The sequence below is a fragment of the Vipera berus genome (genome assembly GCF_964194415.1).
Source record: "Vipera berus genome assembly, chromosome: 13".
Lineage (NCBI taxonomy): Eukaryota > Metazoa > Chordata > Lepidosauria > Squamata > Viperidae > Vipera > Vipera berus.
Window position 1 is genome coordinate 9,270,047 of NC_138216.1, and position 19,778 is coordinate 9,289,824.

Sequence of the window (19,778 nt, forward strand, 5' to 3'; positions counted from 1 at the left end):
CGGAATCAAAAACAAATCATGAGGGGAAGAGCCGGGCCATTCTGTGGCCTGGGACGATGAAAACCAGGCAGGATGAGAAGTCGACTTGGAGTCAACCCAAAGAAGGCGAAAGAGTGGAAGAAACAAAACAGGGAGAGGAAGTCAAACTTCCTTTCCACCGCTACCTGAATATGGGTGAGGAACAAATGTTAACAGGTAGGAAGTACGACAAAAGCTTGGCATTGCTGCTTCATTCCCCAAGTCCTGGCAATGCCACGTTAGCCCTCGGTTCAGCCACACCCGGTCCTTTTGGAGTCTTCCATGCTACGTGCTACGCTTCAGAGCCCTTCTCCCTGCTCCTGAGAGTTACGGCATATTTGCAAAGAAATCACCTTTGACATCAAGTGTTAATTGCTAAACATTCTTACCCACCCCGCCCTGCACAAGGTTCTCCGGGAAGAAGAATGGCTATTAAAATACGTGGAGGCTGCCTCGAGCTCTCCACGGGGATAGAAGAGTTATTAAATTCCAGGTCAAGTCCTTCGGGCGGCCAGGAAATTTCAGTTCAACCAACTCTTGACGTCTGAAGGGGTATCAACGCTGGAAGGATCGGGTTGCTGGCAGTGACCTTTGGATGGACAGGTGAGCGAAGCCAGTTGGTCAGGTTTCCTAGGAAGGCGTTCTTAACCTGGCCCCATTCCACCCTTTCCCAACGCACAGCCGGCCGTCACCTGCCATCAAAGGCCATTAAATTGCATTTCTCCAAAGCCAGTGCAAGAACACTACAACGTGCTGAGCTTTCTGCAGCCACTTTGCTCCAGCAGAACGTCCATCTCTTTGTCGTCTGGGTGGCCAAAATTGGATCTCTTCCATCAATTTGCTTTGGAGGAGGAAGAGAGAATCACTTTAATTCTACAGAACACAGGATTCTCTGATCCACTGGGATCTATCCACTCGACACCGAAGAATGGGATTTAACAGTGCGGGAGAACCATCTGCAACCCACAATTTCCAGCTGCCTCCTTTACACGACTGTCTTTAGGGATGTCTAGATCCTTTCACCTTTTCCCTTCTCTGACTGGCCTGAGCTGATGCTCTCTCTATGGCTCTGTCCCATTTGTGATCAGCCCGCAGAGCTAAAGCTCGCACGGCCTGGTGCCTCCTCTGCAGGAGATTCCAACAGTCAAGGATGACCATGATTGTTGTCGTTCCACCATGTGGTAGATAAAGAGACTCTGGAGAAGATTCAGCCACCGCCTGGGCCTCCAGATGACTTGTTAAACCAACTAGGGCCAAATATGGACCATTTCACTTCCCTTTGGTCTTGCTAAATGTCAATTAATCTCTGGAGAAGGAGGCTAAATCCTCCTCTACTCCCAGGCTCACTGTGAAGACCACCCCCCCTCAAATTGCAAGCAAAGGGCACAAGTCCACCCCTTCTCCCAGCCCCACCCTGGCTGTCCTCCAGCATCTTCTGCCTAGACAGATTTGAGATAAAACCTTCTCTAGATGCCTTCATCAGGACAGGGGCAGGAATCAGTTAGGACAAGAGACCACAAACTCCAGGCTCCCTAAAACTTTACAGAACGAAAAGGGGAGCATTTGCTACCGATGACGCCCTGACGTTCTTGAGTCCACACCTCCTCCAATGCTCTCTTAGGATCAAGAGGGCTTGGCCAGAAGAAGGCTATCCCTGCTTCCTTGGGTTCAAACCCATCCTGTTTCACTAGAAACCCCCTCCCTGGATACCCTGTTCCCGAGTCCGAACTCCACAGATGCTCAGCTACTCCCCTTCAACCTCCTCCTGGACCTTTTTCCAACAGTACGGCCGATCCCTTTGAAGGCCAGCAGCTCCCCGCCAGGATTCAGCTGACCTTCACGGGAAGATGGAAGAATCTCTAGCGGTGGCTTCCCAAGGCCTTTCTGGGAGGCTGAGTGTCCAACAGCAGAAAATAAAAAAAAAAGTGCTAAACTCATTTAAGGTCTTCAGGCATGTCCACCTGTCGTCTTCCAGGCAGAGCTAAACCTGGATAATGGAAGGCCGAGGGATAAACAGTCCCTAATCTGTTTTCCTCTCCTCCCATGGCTTATCCTTCTTGGGGTGATGGGGAAGGGGCCAACCACAGACATTGTGTGTGTGTGTGTGTGTGTGTGTGTGTGCTCCCCTCCCTCTTTTAACAGCTAGGGTGCTTGCACAAGGACATGGACTCCCAACTCTTCCCGTGTGCTCACTTCGTTACGCCCCAGCCCCCCCCCCCCAGCTGCAACGAAAGGACATTGCAACCCAACAAACACACACGGGCTTCACCTCCCAAAAGGACACCGACAAGGACACAACAACACAAAGACAAATTAAAGACCTTCTGCTCTTCCCAAGCGAGACAAAGCATTAGCTGGCCGGCTACCAAAATGGAGGCGTGGGCCTCTGTTCCTCGCCCGGCCCGGGCGGGCGGGAGGGATGGCCACAAGAAGGGAAGAAGAAAGGGCAGATGCCAAAGCAGACACCTCCCCCGCTCCCAGCCCAGTGTCTTCAGCACACCCCTGGCCCACCGCAGCCTCGGGGCTAGTGTGAAATGCCGCTCACCCTAGGACTGCAGGCAGGTCTCCCCAGGTGGATGTGCAGACTCCACCTCTCTTGTGAATCAGGGGGCGTCCAACCAGAACAACTTTAAAACTTGTGGACTTCCACTCCCAGAATTCCCCAGCCAGCTGTGCTGGCTGGGGAATTCTGGGAGTGGAAGTCCACAGGTCTTAAAAGTTGCCCACGTTGGAGCCCTCTCTGCTATAAATCTCCTGCGACTGGACAAACGTTGCTAGAAGGGGGGGGGGGAGAAGCCCATCCCACCAGCGGCCGACGCCCTGAACCACGAGGGAAGGCAGGCAGACAGACAGACAGACACATTCGCCAGAGGTATATTGTTGCAGCCGTAGGATATCTTGGCAAGCTGAGGGAAGGAAGGACCGCGCAGTCCCCGGGGGGCCAAGCAGCTGGCAGCGCTCAGGCTGTTTGGTAGGCTGGAACCTGCATCCTTCCCCCAGCTCTAAAAAATTTTTTTCTTCTTTTTCTTTTCCTTGCTCTCCTATCCTGACCGCAGCTTTGGATAAAGTGCATCTTCTGTGGGAAAAGGGGAGATGGATTTTTCAAGAGAGAGGGAGAGGGAGGGAGTGGGGGGGGGACACCTGAGCAGCTCCCGGCGTAACCCCAGAGAACGGGAGAAGAGTCGCTTTAGTTAGAGATCCGCGAGTCGTCGGTCCTCCTTAATCCTGACGGGCTCTGCACGGACGGCTGGGGCAATGCGCGAGACAGGCGGGGCTAGTAAAAGGCAGAAGCAGAAGAAGAGATGGGGTTGGGGGGGGCCCTTTGTCATAGTGGCCGGGGCCCGTGGAGTCCCGCCACCTCGGGGGTGAGCAGGGGGTTGTGCGTCCCCTTGGTTGACATCCAGTCGTTCAGGAATGCCTGGGTAGCCTTGCGGTGGGCCAAGCGGTGCGTGATGGAGAATCCGGCATTTCCTTCCAGCTGGGACAAAATCACCAGGACCTGCCTGAAGGAGGAGAACCGAAAGAGAGAAAAGGGGAGGGGGAAATGTTGGGAGCGGGAGGTGAGAGAGTTTCTCGAGCCTGCAGAAGAAGTTAAGTCATCCAGACCATCCAATCATTAAAATCCTCGCCAAACACACACACGCACACACACTTTTCAGCCAATATCTTGCAGAACTGCTAAACGGTGCAAAAGAGGGGATGTTTTCATCTCAATTGAGAGGAGGTTTTTGGCACTCACAGGGATTAGGCTCGCTAGAAACCATCAGAGCGAGCCGGTTTGGCGCACTGTAGTGGTTGGGGCGGGGGGGGGGGAAGCATCAGACCAGGAGACTGTGAGTTCTAGCCCTGCTTGAGGCACTAAGTCAGGGGTGTCAAACTCAATTTCATTGAGGGCCGCATCAGCATTGTGGTTGCCCTCAGGGGGCCGGGTGGGCATGGCCTACTGGGTGGGCGTGGCCTACTGGGTGGGCGTGGCTAGAGTGCCTACGGCCTACTGGGTGGGCAGGGCCAGCTCTACATCGTTTGCATCAAGGGTGCCTATGGGGGCCTGGGCAGGAGTGGGAGAGATCTGAGGGTCTCTGGCAGGAGGAGGGTCTCTGGGCCAGGGCCAAGGCAGTGGGGGCCGTTCCCTCACTGTTTCCAGGATGGCTTCGTGGGCCGCATGAAACCACTTCGCGGGCCGGATCCGGCCCCCGGGCCTTGTGTTTGACATGTCTGCACTAAGTCAACTGAGTGATTTTAAACCAGTGCCCAGAAAACCAAGATCAAACGACTTGGGAAGCTAAGCATCTGCTCCTCTTTCGTGTTCCGTTCTCTTCCACGCTCTTATTACGGGAGAAAGAACACTGGGACTTGGCAATAGGGCAGGGATTCACATGATGTTTCAGTCGCCCGTTTGGTTTGCGGTTAAGGCACCGGACTAAAAAAAAACAAACCGGGAGACTCTGACTTCTAGTCCTGCCTTAGGCAAAGTAGCACTTTAGACTTATATACCACTTTGTAGTGCTTTACAGCATTCTCTGAGTTTATGGAGTCAGCCCCCAACAATCTGGGTCCTCATCATACCGACCTTGGAAGGATGGAAGGCTGAGTCAACCTTGAGCCGGTCAGAATCGAACTGCCAAACTGCTGGCAGCCGGCAGTCAGCAGAAGTAGCCTGCAATACTGCATTTTAACCACTGCGCCACAATAATAATAATAATAATAATAATAATAATAATAATAATAATAATAATAATAATAATAGTAATAATAATAATAATAGTAATAATAGTAATAATAGTAATAGTAATAATAATAATAATAATAATAATAATAATAATAATAATAATAATAATAATAATAATAATAATAATAATAATAATAATAATAATAATAATAATAATAATACCGCGACCTGGTCATCGGAACTGACCAATTATGGATGAAACGTGTAACAGTGATACCCATTGTCATCGGGAACTGGGAACCATGTTCAAAAGCTTTGCAAAATACATCAAGAGATTGCAGCTGACTGCAATAACTCCAGCAAAGCTCCAAAAAAACCTGCGCTATTCGGAACATCTTACATTTTAAGGAGATACCTGGTTGATAGCTAGGATGCTGGCAGCAACCCGTGTCAACCATTAGTGCCAGTCAATTTGAGTGTTCAGTTGACTGAGTTTCATGTTTTATAAATAAAAGTTTAATAATAATAATAATAATAATAATAATAATAATAATAATAATAATAATAATAATAATAATAATAATAATAATTTTAAAAAAATGAAGTCAGTTGGACTAGTGGTTAAGACATCAAACTAAAAACTGGGAGACCCTGAGTTCTAGTCCTGCCTTAGGCACAAAGTCATCTGAGGGACTTTGGGCCAGCCGCTCCCTCTCAACCCTAGGAAATAGGCAATGTCAGAACGCTTCTGGAAAACTTTGCCAAGTAAACTACAAGGGACTAGTCCTGTCACCGAAACCGGATTTGAAGGCTGACACACATAAGCAAGGGATAAAAAGAAAAAATATCGAAGGCTGTTCAGGGATCTTGCTTCTCCTTATTTCCACGGCTTCAGCGTTTGAATGCACATCGGACCAGCCGTAGCTGCACTTCTATTCTGCGTTTTTGGGGTCTCACCTGTGCAAGGGTGGCACACTGTCCTGCGTTTTCAAGCTGCCCCGAGTGGACACAACATTGAAGCTATCGGTGCAGTCACACTGGACGTGGAGATAGGACTTGGGGTGCCGATTCTCCACCACCACAATGAGACCAGCCCAGCCGTGCGTCAGGTAATAACAGGTCATCCCTTCGCGACCCTGTTCCGGAAAGAAAAATAATCAGACTTTTCTCTGAATGAGTCCTATGTCCACAGGCTGGAGGCTGGGAAAAATTTCACCCATCACATTAAGCCAGGGGTGTCCAACCATGGCAACTCTTAAGACTTGTGGATTTCAACTCCCAGAATTGCCCAGCCAGCACAACTGTTTGGGAAATTCTGGGAGAGTTGAAGTTCCCAGGTCTTAGGGTTGCCAAGATTGGACATCCCTAGTCTAAACTAAGAGGCTGGCTGAGGAATTCTGGGAGTTGAAGTTCCCAGGTCTTAAAGTGGCCAAGATTGGACACCCGCACACTAAGCTACGATTAAGTGGATAGATTGGTCAAAAGGGTACTCAGTGATCCCAGACTCCTCAGAGAACTGAGAACTAAGAATCCCTTTGACTTCTCTTTTTTTTTAAAGTCAACAGTAAGAACCACCAAACTAGAATCCAAAATTCAAGAGGATCACGGTTACCAACCCCCTACCTCGTGCCGCTCGCCCTTGTTCTCCGTGAGGAGAATGATGGCGTCCGCCAAGGTGGTCGATTGGGCCTCAATCTGTTCCACCATCACAAGGCGGGAACTGTAGATGGCCAGGATGTAGCTGGAGAGTTCAGGATCAGGGCACTCACTGCTAGATGTAGGGCTGGAGCCTGAGAGAGATGGAAAGATACAGAGATAGGGCTGGATTCAGTTGTAGGAGACGCTGCCCCAAGCTTTATACCTTTCTGCCATCCAATGCTCTCCTCGCGTGGCATCCCTCAGCTAGTTTAAGAGGGTCAGACCATTATAATTTGTGCACTGACATAATGGAAATTTGGTTTATAGATCCCACTTGATGTTAAAAGACATATGATTATTCTATTTAAGAATTAAGAATTAGCTAAAATTTAAAACAAAAGGGACGCGGTGGCTCAGTGGGTTAGGATGCTGAGCTTGTTGATCAAATGGTCAGCAGTTTGGCGGGTTGAATCCCGAGTGCCACATAACAGAGTGAGCGCCTGTTACTTGTCCCAGCTTCTGCCAACCTAGCAGTTCGAAAGCACGTAAAAAATGCAAGTAGAAAAATAGGGACCACTATGGTGGGAAGGTAACAGAGTCGGAAACGACTAGCACGCATGTGCGGGGGAACCTTTACCTTTAACATGAAAATTTAAAAGAGAATCTGGTTGTGTATAAATAGTGGTAGATTGATAAACCTAGGCTGTGGTCCTGTCAATAATGTGTGATGTATTAGGATGTGAAACAGACGACGTTTATTAGGTAGAACATAGCTACTCAGCCACTGCGTACCTGTTAGATGCTATAGTTTTTGCTGTAATGAAATAAGGGAAATCTGGGTTGTGAGTATGTTAAAGGCTAAATTTGAATAATAAAATTAGGTAAACTTTAATAAGAGGACATAGATATATTTCAATGAAATTGAATTGACAAATTTTTCAAATGACCATGCTAGTTCTAGAAATTTACTAGTTTAAACTGGTTGTATGAAATGTTAAGGGAAATTGAGAAGGATGTTTTGATAATGTAACCTGAATTGTGTACCAAAAACTCTGTTACTGAATCTCTGATTACCCAGTCATTATGATGCTTTCTAAATACGTAGATTTTAACTGAAAAACCAATAAAACATGTTTTTTTTAAAAAAAGAATAGGGTCAGACATGCACTCCAATGTCTGTCTCCCTCCCTGCACGGAAGAGACTAGGATTTAAATTTCTGAAGAATCAAGGGCTCTCCTCAGCACTTAATTTACTTTTTTCCAGGAAAACGTAAAACGCTGAAATATTCAATGGCCTATTTGGTGGATGTTCCTTTTCACCAGAGAGAGCAAACGCCAAGGGAGAATTAAGGAGAGAAGGAAATAATTAAGATATATTTGTCAGATTTTTGTCCAGCTTTGCCTCCAGGTGAAAAACACTTGCTACGACAAGGAAGAACCCCACTGGAAAAAAAAATCTCATTTGCTCAGCTCTGCACTGAGGATGTTACCTAGTTTGGTGATCAAATGCCTGCAAGAAACTCAAGAAGAGAACCGCGGATGACTCCTGCTCCTTCCTGCAAACCCTACTCCCTCCTAGCCCTGATGATGTTACGAGGTTGGTAATGAAACGTCTGCAAGGAAATCACCAAGCTCAGAGAGCACCAAGGACCGCATCGCTCATCCCTGAGCTACAGATGTTCTCTCCTATCGAAGATCTCATTAAAGGGAGACCCTGTGAACATCTGTGGCTGTTCGAATCCCTGAGCCTTGGACTCCCCGGCTGCAATTCAACAACCAACCCTTCACTGTGGCTTCTGGAGAGAGTCCCCGATTCCCGATTCAAGAGGGCTTCTCTTCAGACGCTAGCATCGTCCTATTTCCTCTCGGCTACTCTTTAGAAGGCCAGATCCTGAAGCTAAAACTCAAATACTTTGGCCACCTCATGAGAAGGAAGGACTCACTGGAGAAGAGCCTAATGCTGAGAAATACTGAGGGCAAGAGAAGAAGGGGAACGACAGAGAATGAGGTGGCTGGATGGAGTCACTGAAGCAGTAGGCGGGAGCTTAAATGGACTCCAGAAGATGGTGGAGGACAGGAAGGCCTGGAGGAACGTTGTCCATGGGGTCGCGATGGGTCGGACACGACTTCACAGCTAACAACAACATTTCCTCTCGGTTCCACCCTCCCAGCAAGCCTTCCACTGCGGTCACCTGGGCCTGAGGTCCCCGGCCCTGAGGCCGTCCAGTGGTTGAAGGCACAGCACACCACGGCATACTCGCCCGGCTCCAGCATGATGTCACAGTTGACAAACTTCTTGACGGCTCGCTTGCTGTGGGCCATCAGGCGTCCCAGGCTTAGCTTGTTCCCATTGATGAAGGTGGCCCGGAACACCATGATGCAAAGGTCAAGGAGGTGGCTGTCCACGGTGTCCGAGCGTCTGAGAAAGGACAAGAGGGAAGAAGGGGGCACAGCTCACAGGCAGGGTCCATTTAGATCAGGGTCCCCAAGCTTGGCAATTCTAAGGCGGGTGGGCTTCAACTCCCACAGCTCCCCAGCCAGCAGTGGCTGAATGTGGAAGCACCATCAGGAAGTGTGGCAGCCTCAGTTCTTCACCCGGCTGGCTGGATCTGCCCCCTCACCTGCTGCCTTCCTGGAAAAGGGCAAACTCCAGAGTTGCTCGCTCCAGCACCGTCAGCGAGGTGACGGTGATGGGCCCGCTGGCCTTGTTGGGAAAAGCCGCCTGCACACGCACTTCGTGCCAGTCCGAATGAAGCTTGCAGATGTCCACGGAGTCGAAATACCTGGCAAAGGAAACCAGCATCATCTATCTTTAAATTGAGCCAGTCCCTCTCTCTCAGCCCAGCCCACCTCGCAGGGAAGTTGTGGTGGGGAAAATAGGAGGAGGAAGGTGTGTTGGATATGTTCACAACCTTGTGTTATTTGCAAAAACATTACAGGCAGAAGATGATAGATAATATGGATGTTACATACATACATACATACATACATACATACATGTGTGTGTAGATAGTAGAGATAATAGATGATAGATATTAAAGATAATAGATATAGAGCTTGAGTGTTTGTGTGTAGAAAGATATGATAGAGATGGATAGATATTAGATGAGATATAAATAGATATAGACAGATATATAGAGATGAGATAGCTATGGATAATATAGATGATAGATATATATAAAGCTTAGTGTGTGTAGATAGGTATTATATAGATAGAAATTAGAGATTATAGATGATACTTAATTCAATAATAGATGATATAGATAGAGCTTGAGTGTGTGTGTATAGATAGATATGATATAGATATTACATGATATAGATATAGGCAAATATATAGATAGATATGAAATAGATGAGATAGATAGACAGACAGACAGACAGATAGATCTTAAGTGTGTGTGTGTGTGTATCTAGATAGGCAGATTGACAGGCAGACCTAGGAGGCATTTCTACCTTATGATCTTGAGATCCACATCCGCACAATCCCAAAGCCGAACCGGAGCACCCCAAGAGCTCCGGGGCAAAGCTGGCTCCCGCTGGGAAATACCTGATGAAGTCGCTGTACTCTATCCAGAAGACGCCCTCACTGCTCCCGTGGGGCATCAGCTCGTGACGCAAATGGGAGGGCCAGTGGGACCATTCATCGGACCAGCTGCCATTCCAAGAGAAGCGGCCCCAGGGATTACGAAGTCGCAGCAGTCTGACAGGGATTTAGGGAGGGGGAAAAGAGAAAAAAATGGGTTACTTAGCTCTTACTCTGAGCTAAGAGTAAGGCATAAGCTCTTCACTGCGGGAGAAGAGCAGGCAGACCTGGGAAGGCGGGGTTAAATGTGTCATCTGCCTAGAATCATCACGTTGCCACAAATGGTCTGAGTCCAATCCTTCTTGAATTCTGTTGACCCTTATCTGGCACCCATGTAGTACTGATACTCAGTTGACTAGATTAATGGTAGGAGCAAAGGATCAGGACCATCCGTTCAGTTGCAGTTCAGGTACACAGGAATCTAGTCAACTAAAGTTCAGTATTAAATTGGCACTAGATAAAAAGGTCAATGGTATTCAAAGGAGTTGGACCTTTCTGGCAACATAATGATGATTCTAGGCTGATTACGCACTTAACTCCCCCACCCTCAGCTCTGCCTACTCTTCTTACATTTACAGAGATACAAAGATTGGCACTGCTCTGCCTTCACAAAAGATTAAAGAGTTTACAATGGATTGAATGAATAAGCACCAGCCTACTGAATATTACAGACATTTTATCTGCTGCCTTAGGAGGCAATGAATTGAATGCCGAGCGTGTTTGCTGAGAAATAAGTCCTGCTGTGCTTAAACAGGAAAGTGTGTCAAGGGTTACAGCTTACACCGCTGAAAACCAGCAAGAATGTAAGGGTTTTGTTTTTTGTTTTTTTAAAAAGGGCTACGACCTGATTTAAGAAACCTTACATTATTGCATTGGTTTCACTTGATTATCTGGTGGCTTGAATATAGTTGGCAGGTGCTCAAAGCAATATTCTTGAATCAAAGACATTTATTTCTTTATTTTAGATGTTTCCCATTGGCAAATTTCTTGCCAATGGTTGTTTTGAACCACTGATATTTGGATTCACTGCTGCTGTTAGTTGCGAAGTCATGTCCAACCCATCGTGACCCCATGGACAACGTTCCTCCAGGCCTTCCTGTCCTCTACCGCCTTCTGGAGTCCATTTAGGCTCACACAGAATGTTTAGCCAAGATCCCTTTACCCAGATTAAAGGTAATTAATTGGCAAGAAATTATAGTTTGTTGGATAAACCATGGCTCAGTTTTAAATTAGAATACGACAGCAAATTGACATTTTAAAATCAAGAGGGGCAACCTGTGGTGTCTATCTATCCAATCTCTAATATCTATTTATATCTATCATATCTATCTACACGCTCAAGCTCTATCTATATCTACTGTCTATTATCTCTAATATCTATATCTATCATTTATTATTTCTAATCTATATCTATCTACACATACTCAAGCTTTATATCTATCAATCATCACTAATATCTATATATATCTATTATTTCTTATCTATCTATCATCTATCATCTATCTATCTATCTATCTATCTATCTATCTATCTATCTATCTATCTATCGCTATATATATATCTCATCTATCTTCTAATCTTTTAATCTATCTATCTATCTGTCCGTCCATCCATCCATCCATCCATCCATCCATCCATCCATCCATCCATCTATCTATCTATCTATCTATCTATCTATCTATCTATCTATCTATCTATCTATCTATCTATCTATCTATCTATCTATCTATCTAATCTGTCCGTCCGTCCGTCTATCCATCTATCTTATCTTATCTTATCTTATCTTATCTTATCTTATCTTATCTTATCTTATCTTATCTTATCTTATCTTATCTTATCTATCTATCATCTATCTATCTATCTATCTATCATCTATCTATCTATCTATCTATCTATCTATCTATCTATCTATCTATCTATCTATCTATCTATTGGGGGCAATTAAGCTGACTTTGTAATAATGCCGCTTGGGGGTGTGTGTGAAAGCCCTAATAAGCAGGCATATACATAGAATGAGGGCTACTGCTAAGCTTGTAAGCCGCCCTGAGTCTTCGGAGAAGGGCGGGGTATAAATGGAAGAAAAATAAAAATAAAAAAATATCTATCTATCTATCTGTCTATCCATCTATCTATCCATCTATCTATCTGTCAGTCCGTCCGTCCATCTGTCCGTCTGTCCGTCTGTCCGTCTATCTATCTATCTATCTATCTATCTATCTATCTATCTATCTATCTATCTATCTATCTATCTATCTATCATCTATCTATCATCTATCTATCTATCTATCTATCTATCTATCTATCTATCTATCTATCAATCATCCTCCTACAGGTCTTTTTTTAGCCTATTTCTGACCATGATTGGTGAATACTGGTTAGCTTGTTTCTTACCACCTTTGAGGCTAAAGACATTCAAAGGCTTTACAAAGCTGAAGAAAGAAGAAAATCCAGCAATCTCGAATCAATCTCGAATCATTGGAAATAATTCAATCTATATACCCCTCATTTTAATGCAAGCAAACTGTCCGTGAGCAAAAGAGGCCAGAATCATCGGCGTAGCCACGTTTACCTGTATCCCTGCACATCTCGCACGTCCAATATGGAGTACGCATGCCGTGGCCGAAGACCCATGCTTTCATAGGCCGCATCATCCACCTTCATGTTGCCCCCTCCGCACGATGCTCCCATGAGGAAGCTGAAGAGTAAGAGAGATGGGAATAAAATGTGGGGACGGTATGAGAGAAGAAGCAAGAGACCAAGGACAAAGATCTAGGCCAGTGTTTTCCAACTTTGGCAATCTCCAGATGTGAGAACTTCAAATCCCACCATTCCACGGCTCTCGTGGCTCCTGCTAAGAATTCTGAGAGTTGAAGTGCCAGGACTAAGTGTTTAGTTTTATTTGAAAGTTAGGTATCCCCAAAGTGATTTTTTTAAAAAGGCAACTAGACTTGGTTTTGGTTTTTGCTTGAAGACCTTTTGCTTCCCGTTCAAGAAGCTTCTTCAGTTTCAATTCTCACCCTAGAAGGTTCTTCAGATCTTCAGTCAAAACTGAAGAAGCCTCTTGGATAAGAAGCGAAACGTCTTCCAAGGGGAAAAAAAAAACGCAAGTCCAACTGGCTTTTTTTTTTAAAAAAGGCACGGCCGGGACAACCATGACTTAGATGACCGAGAATCTCCACAGACTTGGAAGTTAGGTATTCAATTTAGGTTTTCCAGAAATATATTACGTTTTTCCAACTTCTTCATGGTTTACTAGGGGGGGAAAAAAAGCTGACCAGGATCATGCAGGCATATCCTGCTTCCCTGATCCTTGAAGGTTACACAACAAATATTGTGACTGTTTCTTAGGACTAATCCACACATGTGGAAAAGGGGGTTGGTAAAATCCTACAGTGGACCGTGCCACTTCCAACTGGGGGCGGGGAAAGGATGCTATTTTTGGATAATATATTTTTTTTTGTGGGAGGGATCATTATGATGCTGACACAAGGGTCTAGCGCAGAGGTAGGCAATCTCGGCTCTTTTATGACTCATGGACTTCAACTCCCAGAATTCAGCATAGCTGACTCAGGAATTCTGGGCGTTGAAGTCCATGAGTCATAAAAGAGCTGAGGTTGCCTACTCCTGTGAAAACAGATTTTCTTTTTGAGGGGAAGAATCCATCTTGCACTCCCTGGTCCTGGTGGTGAACTACAGGTAGTCCTTGACTTACGACAGTTCACTTAGCGACCGTTCAAAGTTACAACAGCACTAAACAAAGTGACTTATGGCCATTTTTCACACTTACGACAATTGCAGCGTCCCTGATGTTCACACGATCAAAACTCGGATGCTTGGCAACGTGACTTGTTTTTAATGACAGTTGCAGCATTCTGGGGTCATGCGAGTTCCCCCCTTTTGCATCCTTCCCTCACAAGCAAAGTCAAAGGGGATGCCAGATTCACCTCACAGCCGTGTGACCGACTTAACAGCTGCAGCGATTCACTTAACAATGGTGGCAGGAGAGCTCGTGCCATGGGGTAAAATTCACTTGAGAACTCTCCCGCTTAACAAGAGGAATTTTGGGCTCCGTTGCAGTCGTAAGTCGAGGACCACCTGTACTTAAATCGGAATGCAAGAGGACTGGGCCAAAGGGGCCGGATTCTCTTGGGCTGGTCCGATCTTTGTCCTCCTCCAACCTGGAAAGGGAAGCCCTCCCTTCTGCCTTGTCTTACCCAGCCTCCTTAGAACTCAGCATTTTGGCCCAGATGAGGTCAGTGTCAATGGCCTCCTCGCGAGGGTTAGTGGAGCTGACCTGCAGCATTAAGCTCTCGCAGGGAGCGCCGGTGAGCGTAGCCAGGCCTTCAATAGCGCGCCCTGCTTGGAGGGCAAAGTATGAACCGTGGAGTTTGGCCAAGGCCTTCTCAATCAGAGCCACCCACAGCTGTTTTCTCTGGGCCTGGGAAAGGAAGACAAGACACCGAGTTGGAGACACAGATTGACAACGGACAGATTTCTCACTCCTGGTCAGGTGCAAGCCATGGAAGCTGTGCAGAAATAGCTAAAGCCGTGAACTTTATTGAGGCCTGCCCGTGTTACAAGAATCTCACCAGAGTGCTTGCAATGATTCCAAGCTAAGCCCTCACTTGACCCCTCCCTCCAGCCTAGCTGGCAGTTTCCCCACTTTCCTTTGGTCTTCAAATGTTTCCATTTAATCTTTCCTGGATTTCTGAGATTTCGTTAGGTGTCAATCTCGTTCTTTCAAACTCGTATGTGGCATTCACACACAGACTGGAAACGTCTTTTCAGAAAGAGAAGCAGAAAAACCGCGAGGCGTGGAATTCTGCACCTCAGGGAGTGGCATTCTGCGCCATGCTGAGACAACTTTCCAAAGCCTGGTGTCCTCCAAATTCCACTCAACCGTGATGATACAGGTAGCCCTCAACTTACGACCGTAAATCAGCCCAGAATTACAGTCATAAGTCAAGCAGCCCCGAGTTGAAGCATCACATGACTGGATTCAAAGTTACAATTTCTTTTTTTTAATGACTGTTAAGTGAACCCGGTGGTGGTTTAAGCAAATCCATTTTCTCCAGTGGACTTGTGTTTTTTTTTGCCCCAAACTGGAAGTAAATACCAGAAGCTGGCAAAAAAAACAACAAAAAAAAACATTGACATGACCATAAAGGTGAGCTGGTTGCTAAACACCCGACATGAAGAGGTTGGACTAGAAGACCTCCAAGGTCCCTTTCAACTCCGGTTAAGGTGCAATCATGTGAGTGTGGCATGTGAGTGCATTTGTTGTGATTCAGGGTCAGCCTGTGGCTTCGGCAGTTGGGTCGGACGACTCAGAGGAGGAGGGGGGTGTTGAAGAGCTTGCTGATGAGAGCCCTCAGCCAGGCCCCTCCCACCTGGTCATGACGGAGACCCAGCTGTGTGAGCCTGACACCGTGGATGAAGATGACCCACAGCTGGCCCTGTTCAAGGACGCCCGACGCAGGAGGCAGTCAATCAGGAGTAAACAGAGGAAGGCAATGGGGCACCTCGGAAGGAGGCAGAGAGAAGCCACGCCCTGAACTGTATAAAAGGGGAATGCGTGGGAGGGCTGGTTTGCTGAAGGCAACCGCTTGAATAGTTCCTGTTTCATAGCTCCTGTTTCATGGTTGGTGTCTTGTTTTGCTCTGTTTTATGTTAATAAATTTGGCAGGCTTAATTCCAACCTCTTGCTGTTTGTAAAGGGGTTGTCCCTGCCTTTTCTGCAGGGCCGGTAGCAGGCTGGTACAGAACAGCATTTGTGGCCGTGGCGATTCCAAAAAAAGTGTCATAAGTAGCTCGGGGGGGGGCAATTCCATGTTTCTAGTGGTCATTAAGATGTTAAGGTTGTATGTAGGCTGAGAACTACCTGTAGCGTCAAGGCATTTGGGGAGCACCAGGTTGAAGAAGAAAGCAGCTATTCTTCACTATCTGTGCAACAAGTTAGGGAGTTTCCTTTGGGAATCCCCAGCAGAACATATCCTAGCTGTCCTCCCTCGATGCAGCCCCTTCCCCCAACACGTGGCACCAACCTGGGAGAAGAGGAGATAGCCACACTCGTCACACGGCAGCATGTCGTCCACCAGCACGGTGGTCCAGGTGCCATCTTTGCATAGACGGACTTGGTAGGCTCCCTCTGGGCACATGGTCCGTGTGATCATTACCCTTTCCACCAATTCGGGCCGTTCTGCCAGCACTGCCAGGGCACTCAGGAACCTGAAAAGAGACGGGCACCCACTGAAAATCCTGAATTGTGAGAGAAGAAACCCGCCTGGCAGGAATTACTCGTGAGAATGCTCACATCCCATTGAGCGGGTTTTCCCCCAACCTCGGCTACTTTAAGACACGTGGACTTCAACTCCCAGAATCCTCTCGCCAGCCCTTGGTCATGTGATTCCCTTTAAGACCATTAAGTGGTCTCAAGGCAGTCTCGGGTGAAAGAGAACGTCCACTTTGGGAAAAGGGATGTACAGGCAAGTCCTTGACGGACGACCATAGTTGAGCCCCAAAATGTATGTTGCTAAGTGAGACATTTGTTGAGTGAGTTTTGCCCCGTCTTACGACCTTTCCTTCCACAGTTGTTAAGCGAATCATTGCAACTGTTAAGTTAGTAACAGGGTTGTTTAAGTGACTCTGGTTTTCCCACTGCCTTTGCTTGTCAGAAGGTCAAAAAAGATTTTGGTCAAGAGTACATACTGTATATATGGTTAGAGAAAATGATTAAAAAAACATATAGATTTTCAGCCAGAATTATTTTTTGTTAGGTATAACTGTAGGAAATGATGAGAAAGAATGTACACATTTGATATTACATGTATTAAACTGCAGCAAGAATTGTATTCGCTCAACATGGCAAAAATCCAGATTCTCCATCATCATGCTGAGAAAAGGCGTTCAAGTAAGACAACGCCCCATTACCAATGCAGGAAGAGTTAAATCCAAAAAAAAAAATTCTAGATTGTGCAGAAATGGACAGGTTGACACTGAAAATGAAAGAGAAAGAAAACTCAGTATACTTTAGATCAGGGGTGTCAAACTCAATTTGATTGAGGGCCGCATCAGCATGGTGATTGCCCTCAGGGGGCTGGGTGGGTGTGGCCTGGGTGGGCATGGCCTACTGGGTGGGCGTGGCTAGAGTGCATATGGCCTACTGGGTGGGCATGGCCAGCTCTACATCATTCGCATCAAGGGTGCCTATGGGGGCCTGGGCAGGAGTGGGACAGATCTGAGGGTCTCTGGCAGAAGGAGGGTCTCTGGGCCAGGGCCAAGGCAGTGGGGGCCGTTCCCTCACTGTTTCCAGGATGGCTTCGGGGGCCACATGAAACCACTTTGCGGGCCGGATCCGGCCCCCGGGCCTTGTGTTTGACATGTCTGCTTTAGAACATGGGATACCTTTTATCAATGGCTAGAAACACGAGGTAGAAAGGAACTTAATATGTATTAGTAAGTTAAATACTGGAACCCAGACAATACGTGGCTGATAAAATATTAAGAACACGACTATAAAAAATTAATGTAAAAAAATATATATAATTTTTTTTAAAAAAAAGGTCACAAAAGATGCAACCGTCATAAATATGAGCTAGTTGCCCAGCATCTGAATTTTGATCATGTGACCATGGGGATGCTGCAATGGTCATAAAGTGTGGAAAAGGGTCCTGAATTACTTTTTCCAGTGGTGTTGTAACTTTATAAACGGTCGCTAAATGAACTATAAGGGACAGTAAGGGACGCGGTGGCTCAGTGAGTTAGGATGCTGAGCTTGTCGATCAGAAGGTCGGCAGTTTGGCAGGTCGAATCCCGAGTGCCGCGTAACAGAGTGAGCGCCTGTCACTCGTCCCAGCTTCTGCCAACCTAGCAGTTCGAAAGCACGTAAAAATGCAAGTAGAAAAATAGGGACCACTACGGTGGGAAGGTAACAGCGTTCCGTGCGCCTTTGGCGTCTAGTCATGCCGGCCACATGACCACGGAGACGTCCTCGGACAAGCGCCAGATCTTCAGCTTTGAAACGGAGGTGAGCACCGGCCCCTAGAGTCGGAAACGACTAGCACGCATGTGCGGGGGAACCTTTACCTTTACCTATTGATACTCCAGTGCTACACACTAAGATGATTGGTCATCTTCTAGCAGGCATTTTGCAATGTTCAGAAAAATATCAAAGAGCAGAGGAAACCCTTGATTCAGGAACCTACTGCCCTACCGATGTTTAGCTAGAAAGCTAGTAGGTCAACCAGTTCTCTAACTGTCTCCAAGAGAGCCTTGCTTCCTTTTCTATAATCATTTTTTTTTCTTACAGAAGGTGGAAAGTGTGAGGAGGTCCAGTTTAATTGTCTTCTCGAACTTTGAGACGTGGACTCTAATTTGAGGGCAGAGATTTTGCTTGGAAAGGTCTAACTCGATCGTCAAAGGGCCGGCAAATCCGCAGGTTCGGCCAGCTAAAAATCTTGCCCCCTTCCTCCCTCTTGGTAAGTGGCAAGCCCACAGGGGCTTGATCCCTGCACCAGGCAGCATGGCAGCCCACACAGGCATGCCCTGGGCTGCGGAGGTTACCGTTATTTTTCCGTGTATAAGATGCACCCGGTTTTTGAAGAGGGTGCTTGCAGGGAAAAAATTGGTGTCTTGTACAACGGAAAAATATGGTAAGTCAAGGACTTCCTGGATTCTTCCGGCTTCACCGGGAAGGAGGAACACAAGTCTCATCCGTGACACGAGGGGGCAGCCCCCGTCCGTAGTCTTTTTTTTTTAAGAGAGCAGTTTCAGCAGATGGCAGCACCTGACCAGCCTTGAGTGGACCGAAAGGGCCAGAACCAGTTAGCCCCTGAATGGGAATCTTCCAGGAACATTTAAGAACGTGGGAATGGATCAAACGTTCCAGAAGAAGACAAGGACAAATCTCAACCTGTGGCCGAGAACGTTACACAGATTTGTCCATGCGGTCATCAGCACTTGAGCTGGACTGACTCCAAGGAGATCGGATTCCGTCAAGACGGATGTGAACATGGAAGCCAGAAAAATGAAGGATGAAGGGAAGCTACAGGTAATTTATTTATTTTATTTTAATTTCATTTATATCCCGCCCTTCTCCGAAGACTCAGGGCGGCTTACAAGCTTAGCAGTAGCCTTCATTCTATGTATATGCCTGCTTATTAGGGCTTTCACACACACCCCAAGCGGCATTATTACAAAGTCAGCTTAATTGCCCCCAACAATCTGGTAATCCTTGAGGTACGGCCACAGTGGAGGCCAAAATTTCTGTGGCTAAGCGAGGGGGTTGTTAAAGTGAATTCTGCCCTGTTTTATGACCTTCCTTGCCGCGGTTGTTTAGTGAATCAGGGCAGCTGTTAGTAACCCGGTTGTTAATTGATCCCGGCTTTCCCACAGAAGCTCGCAAAAGGGGATCACACGACCCTGGGACACTGCAACCGTCATAAATACGTGCCAGTTGCCAAACGCCCAAATTTTGATCGGGAGACAGACCCATGGGGGAGGCTGCAACGGTCATACGTGTGAAAAGCAGTCATGTCGCTTCTTTCAGCAATGTGTAACTTGAAAGGGTCACTAAATGAACTGTTGTCAGAAGGGAGAAATCAGGAAGGTTGGGAAAGAGGATCTCAAGACAAAAGCACCACAATCACACTCTCCTGATGCAACACATTGTCATCTCACTCTGGACCTTGCCCTCGCCCAGTGCTTGAGAAAAGAACAACATCCCCAAATATTATCTGGAGAGACCATCCCACAACTCACGTGCAGCCTTCTAGTCCTTCTGTTACAATCACTGAATAGAATAGAATATGTAGAGTAGAGTAGAGTAGAACAGAATTTTTATAGGGAATGGAATGGAATGGGATAGGGTAG

General features: G+C 46.6%; 1 protein-coding gene across 7 annotated transcripts in view; it reads right to left on the minus strand.

Annotated features, from left to right (window-relative positions):
• Positions 1-2,781: 2,781 nt before the first annotated feature.
• Positions 2,782-19,778, minus strand: part of CAPN15 (calpain 15) — a 109,671-nt gene continuing 92,674 nt past the window's right edge. For 6 of the 7 annotated variants that reach the window (XM_081338369.1, XM_081338366.1, XM_081338371.1 and 3 more), the window contains 9 exons: positions 15,953-16,136; positions 14,123-14,346; positions 12,478-12,603; positions 9,873-10,025; positions 8,947-9,108; positions 8,518-8,744; positions 6,311-6,477; positions 5,645-5,823; positions 2,782-3,521 (listed from right to left, as the gene is read on the minus strand). In XM_081338369.1, coding sequence (XP_081194495.1) covers positions 3,344-3,521; positions 5,645-5,823; positions 6,311-6,477; positions 8,518-8,744; positions 8,947-9,108; positions 9,873-10,025; positions 12,478-12,603; positions 14,123-14,346; positions 15,953-16,136 — 1,600 coding nt within the window. In that variant the 3' untranslated portion in view covers positions 2,782-3,343. Of the gene's footprint in view, positions 3,522-4,582; positions 4,698-5,644; positions 5,824-6,310; positions 6,478-8,517; positions 8,745-8,946; positions 9,109-9,872; positions 10,026-12,477; positions 12,604-14,122; positions 14,347-15,952; positions 16,137-19,778 lie in introns of those variants that run through there. The other variant, XM_081338368.1, reaches the window with a different exon arrangement.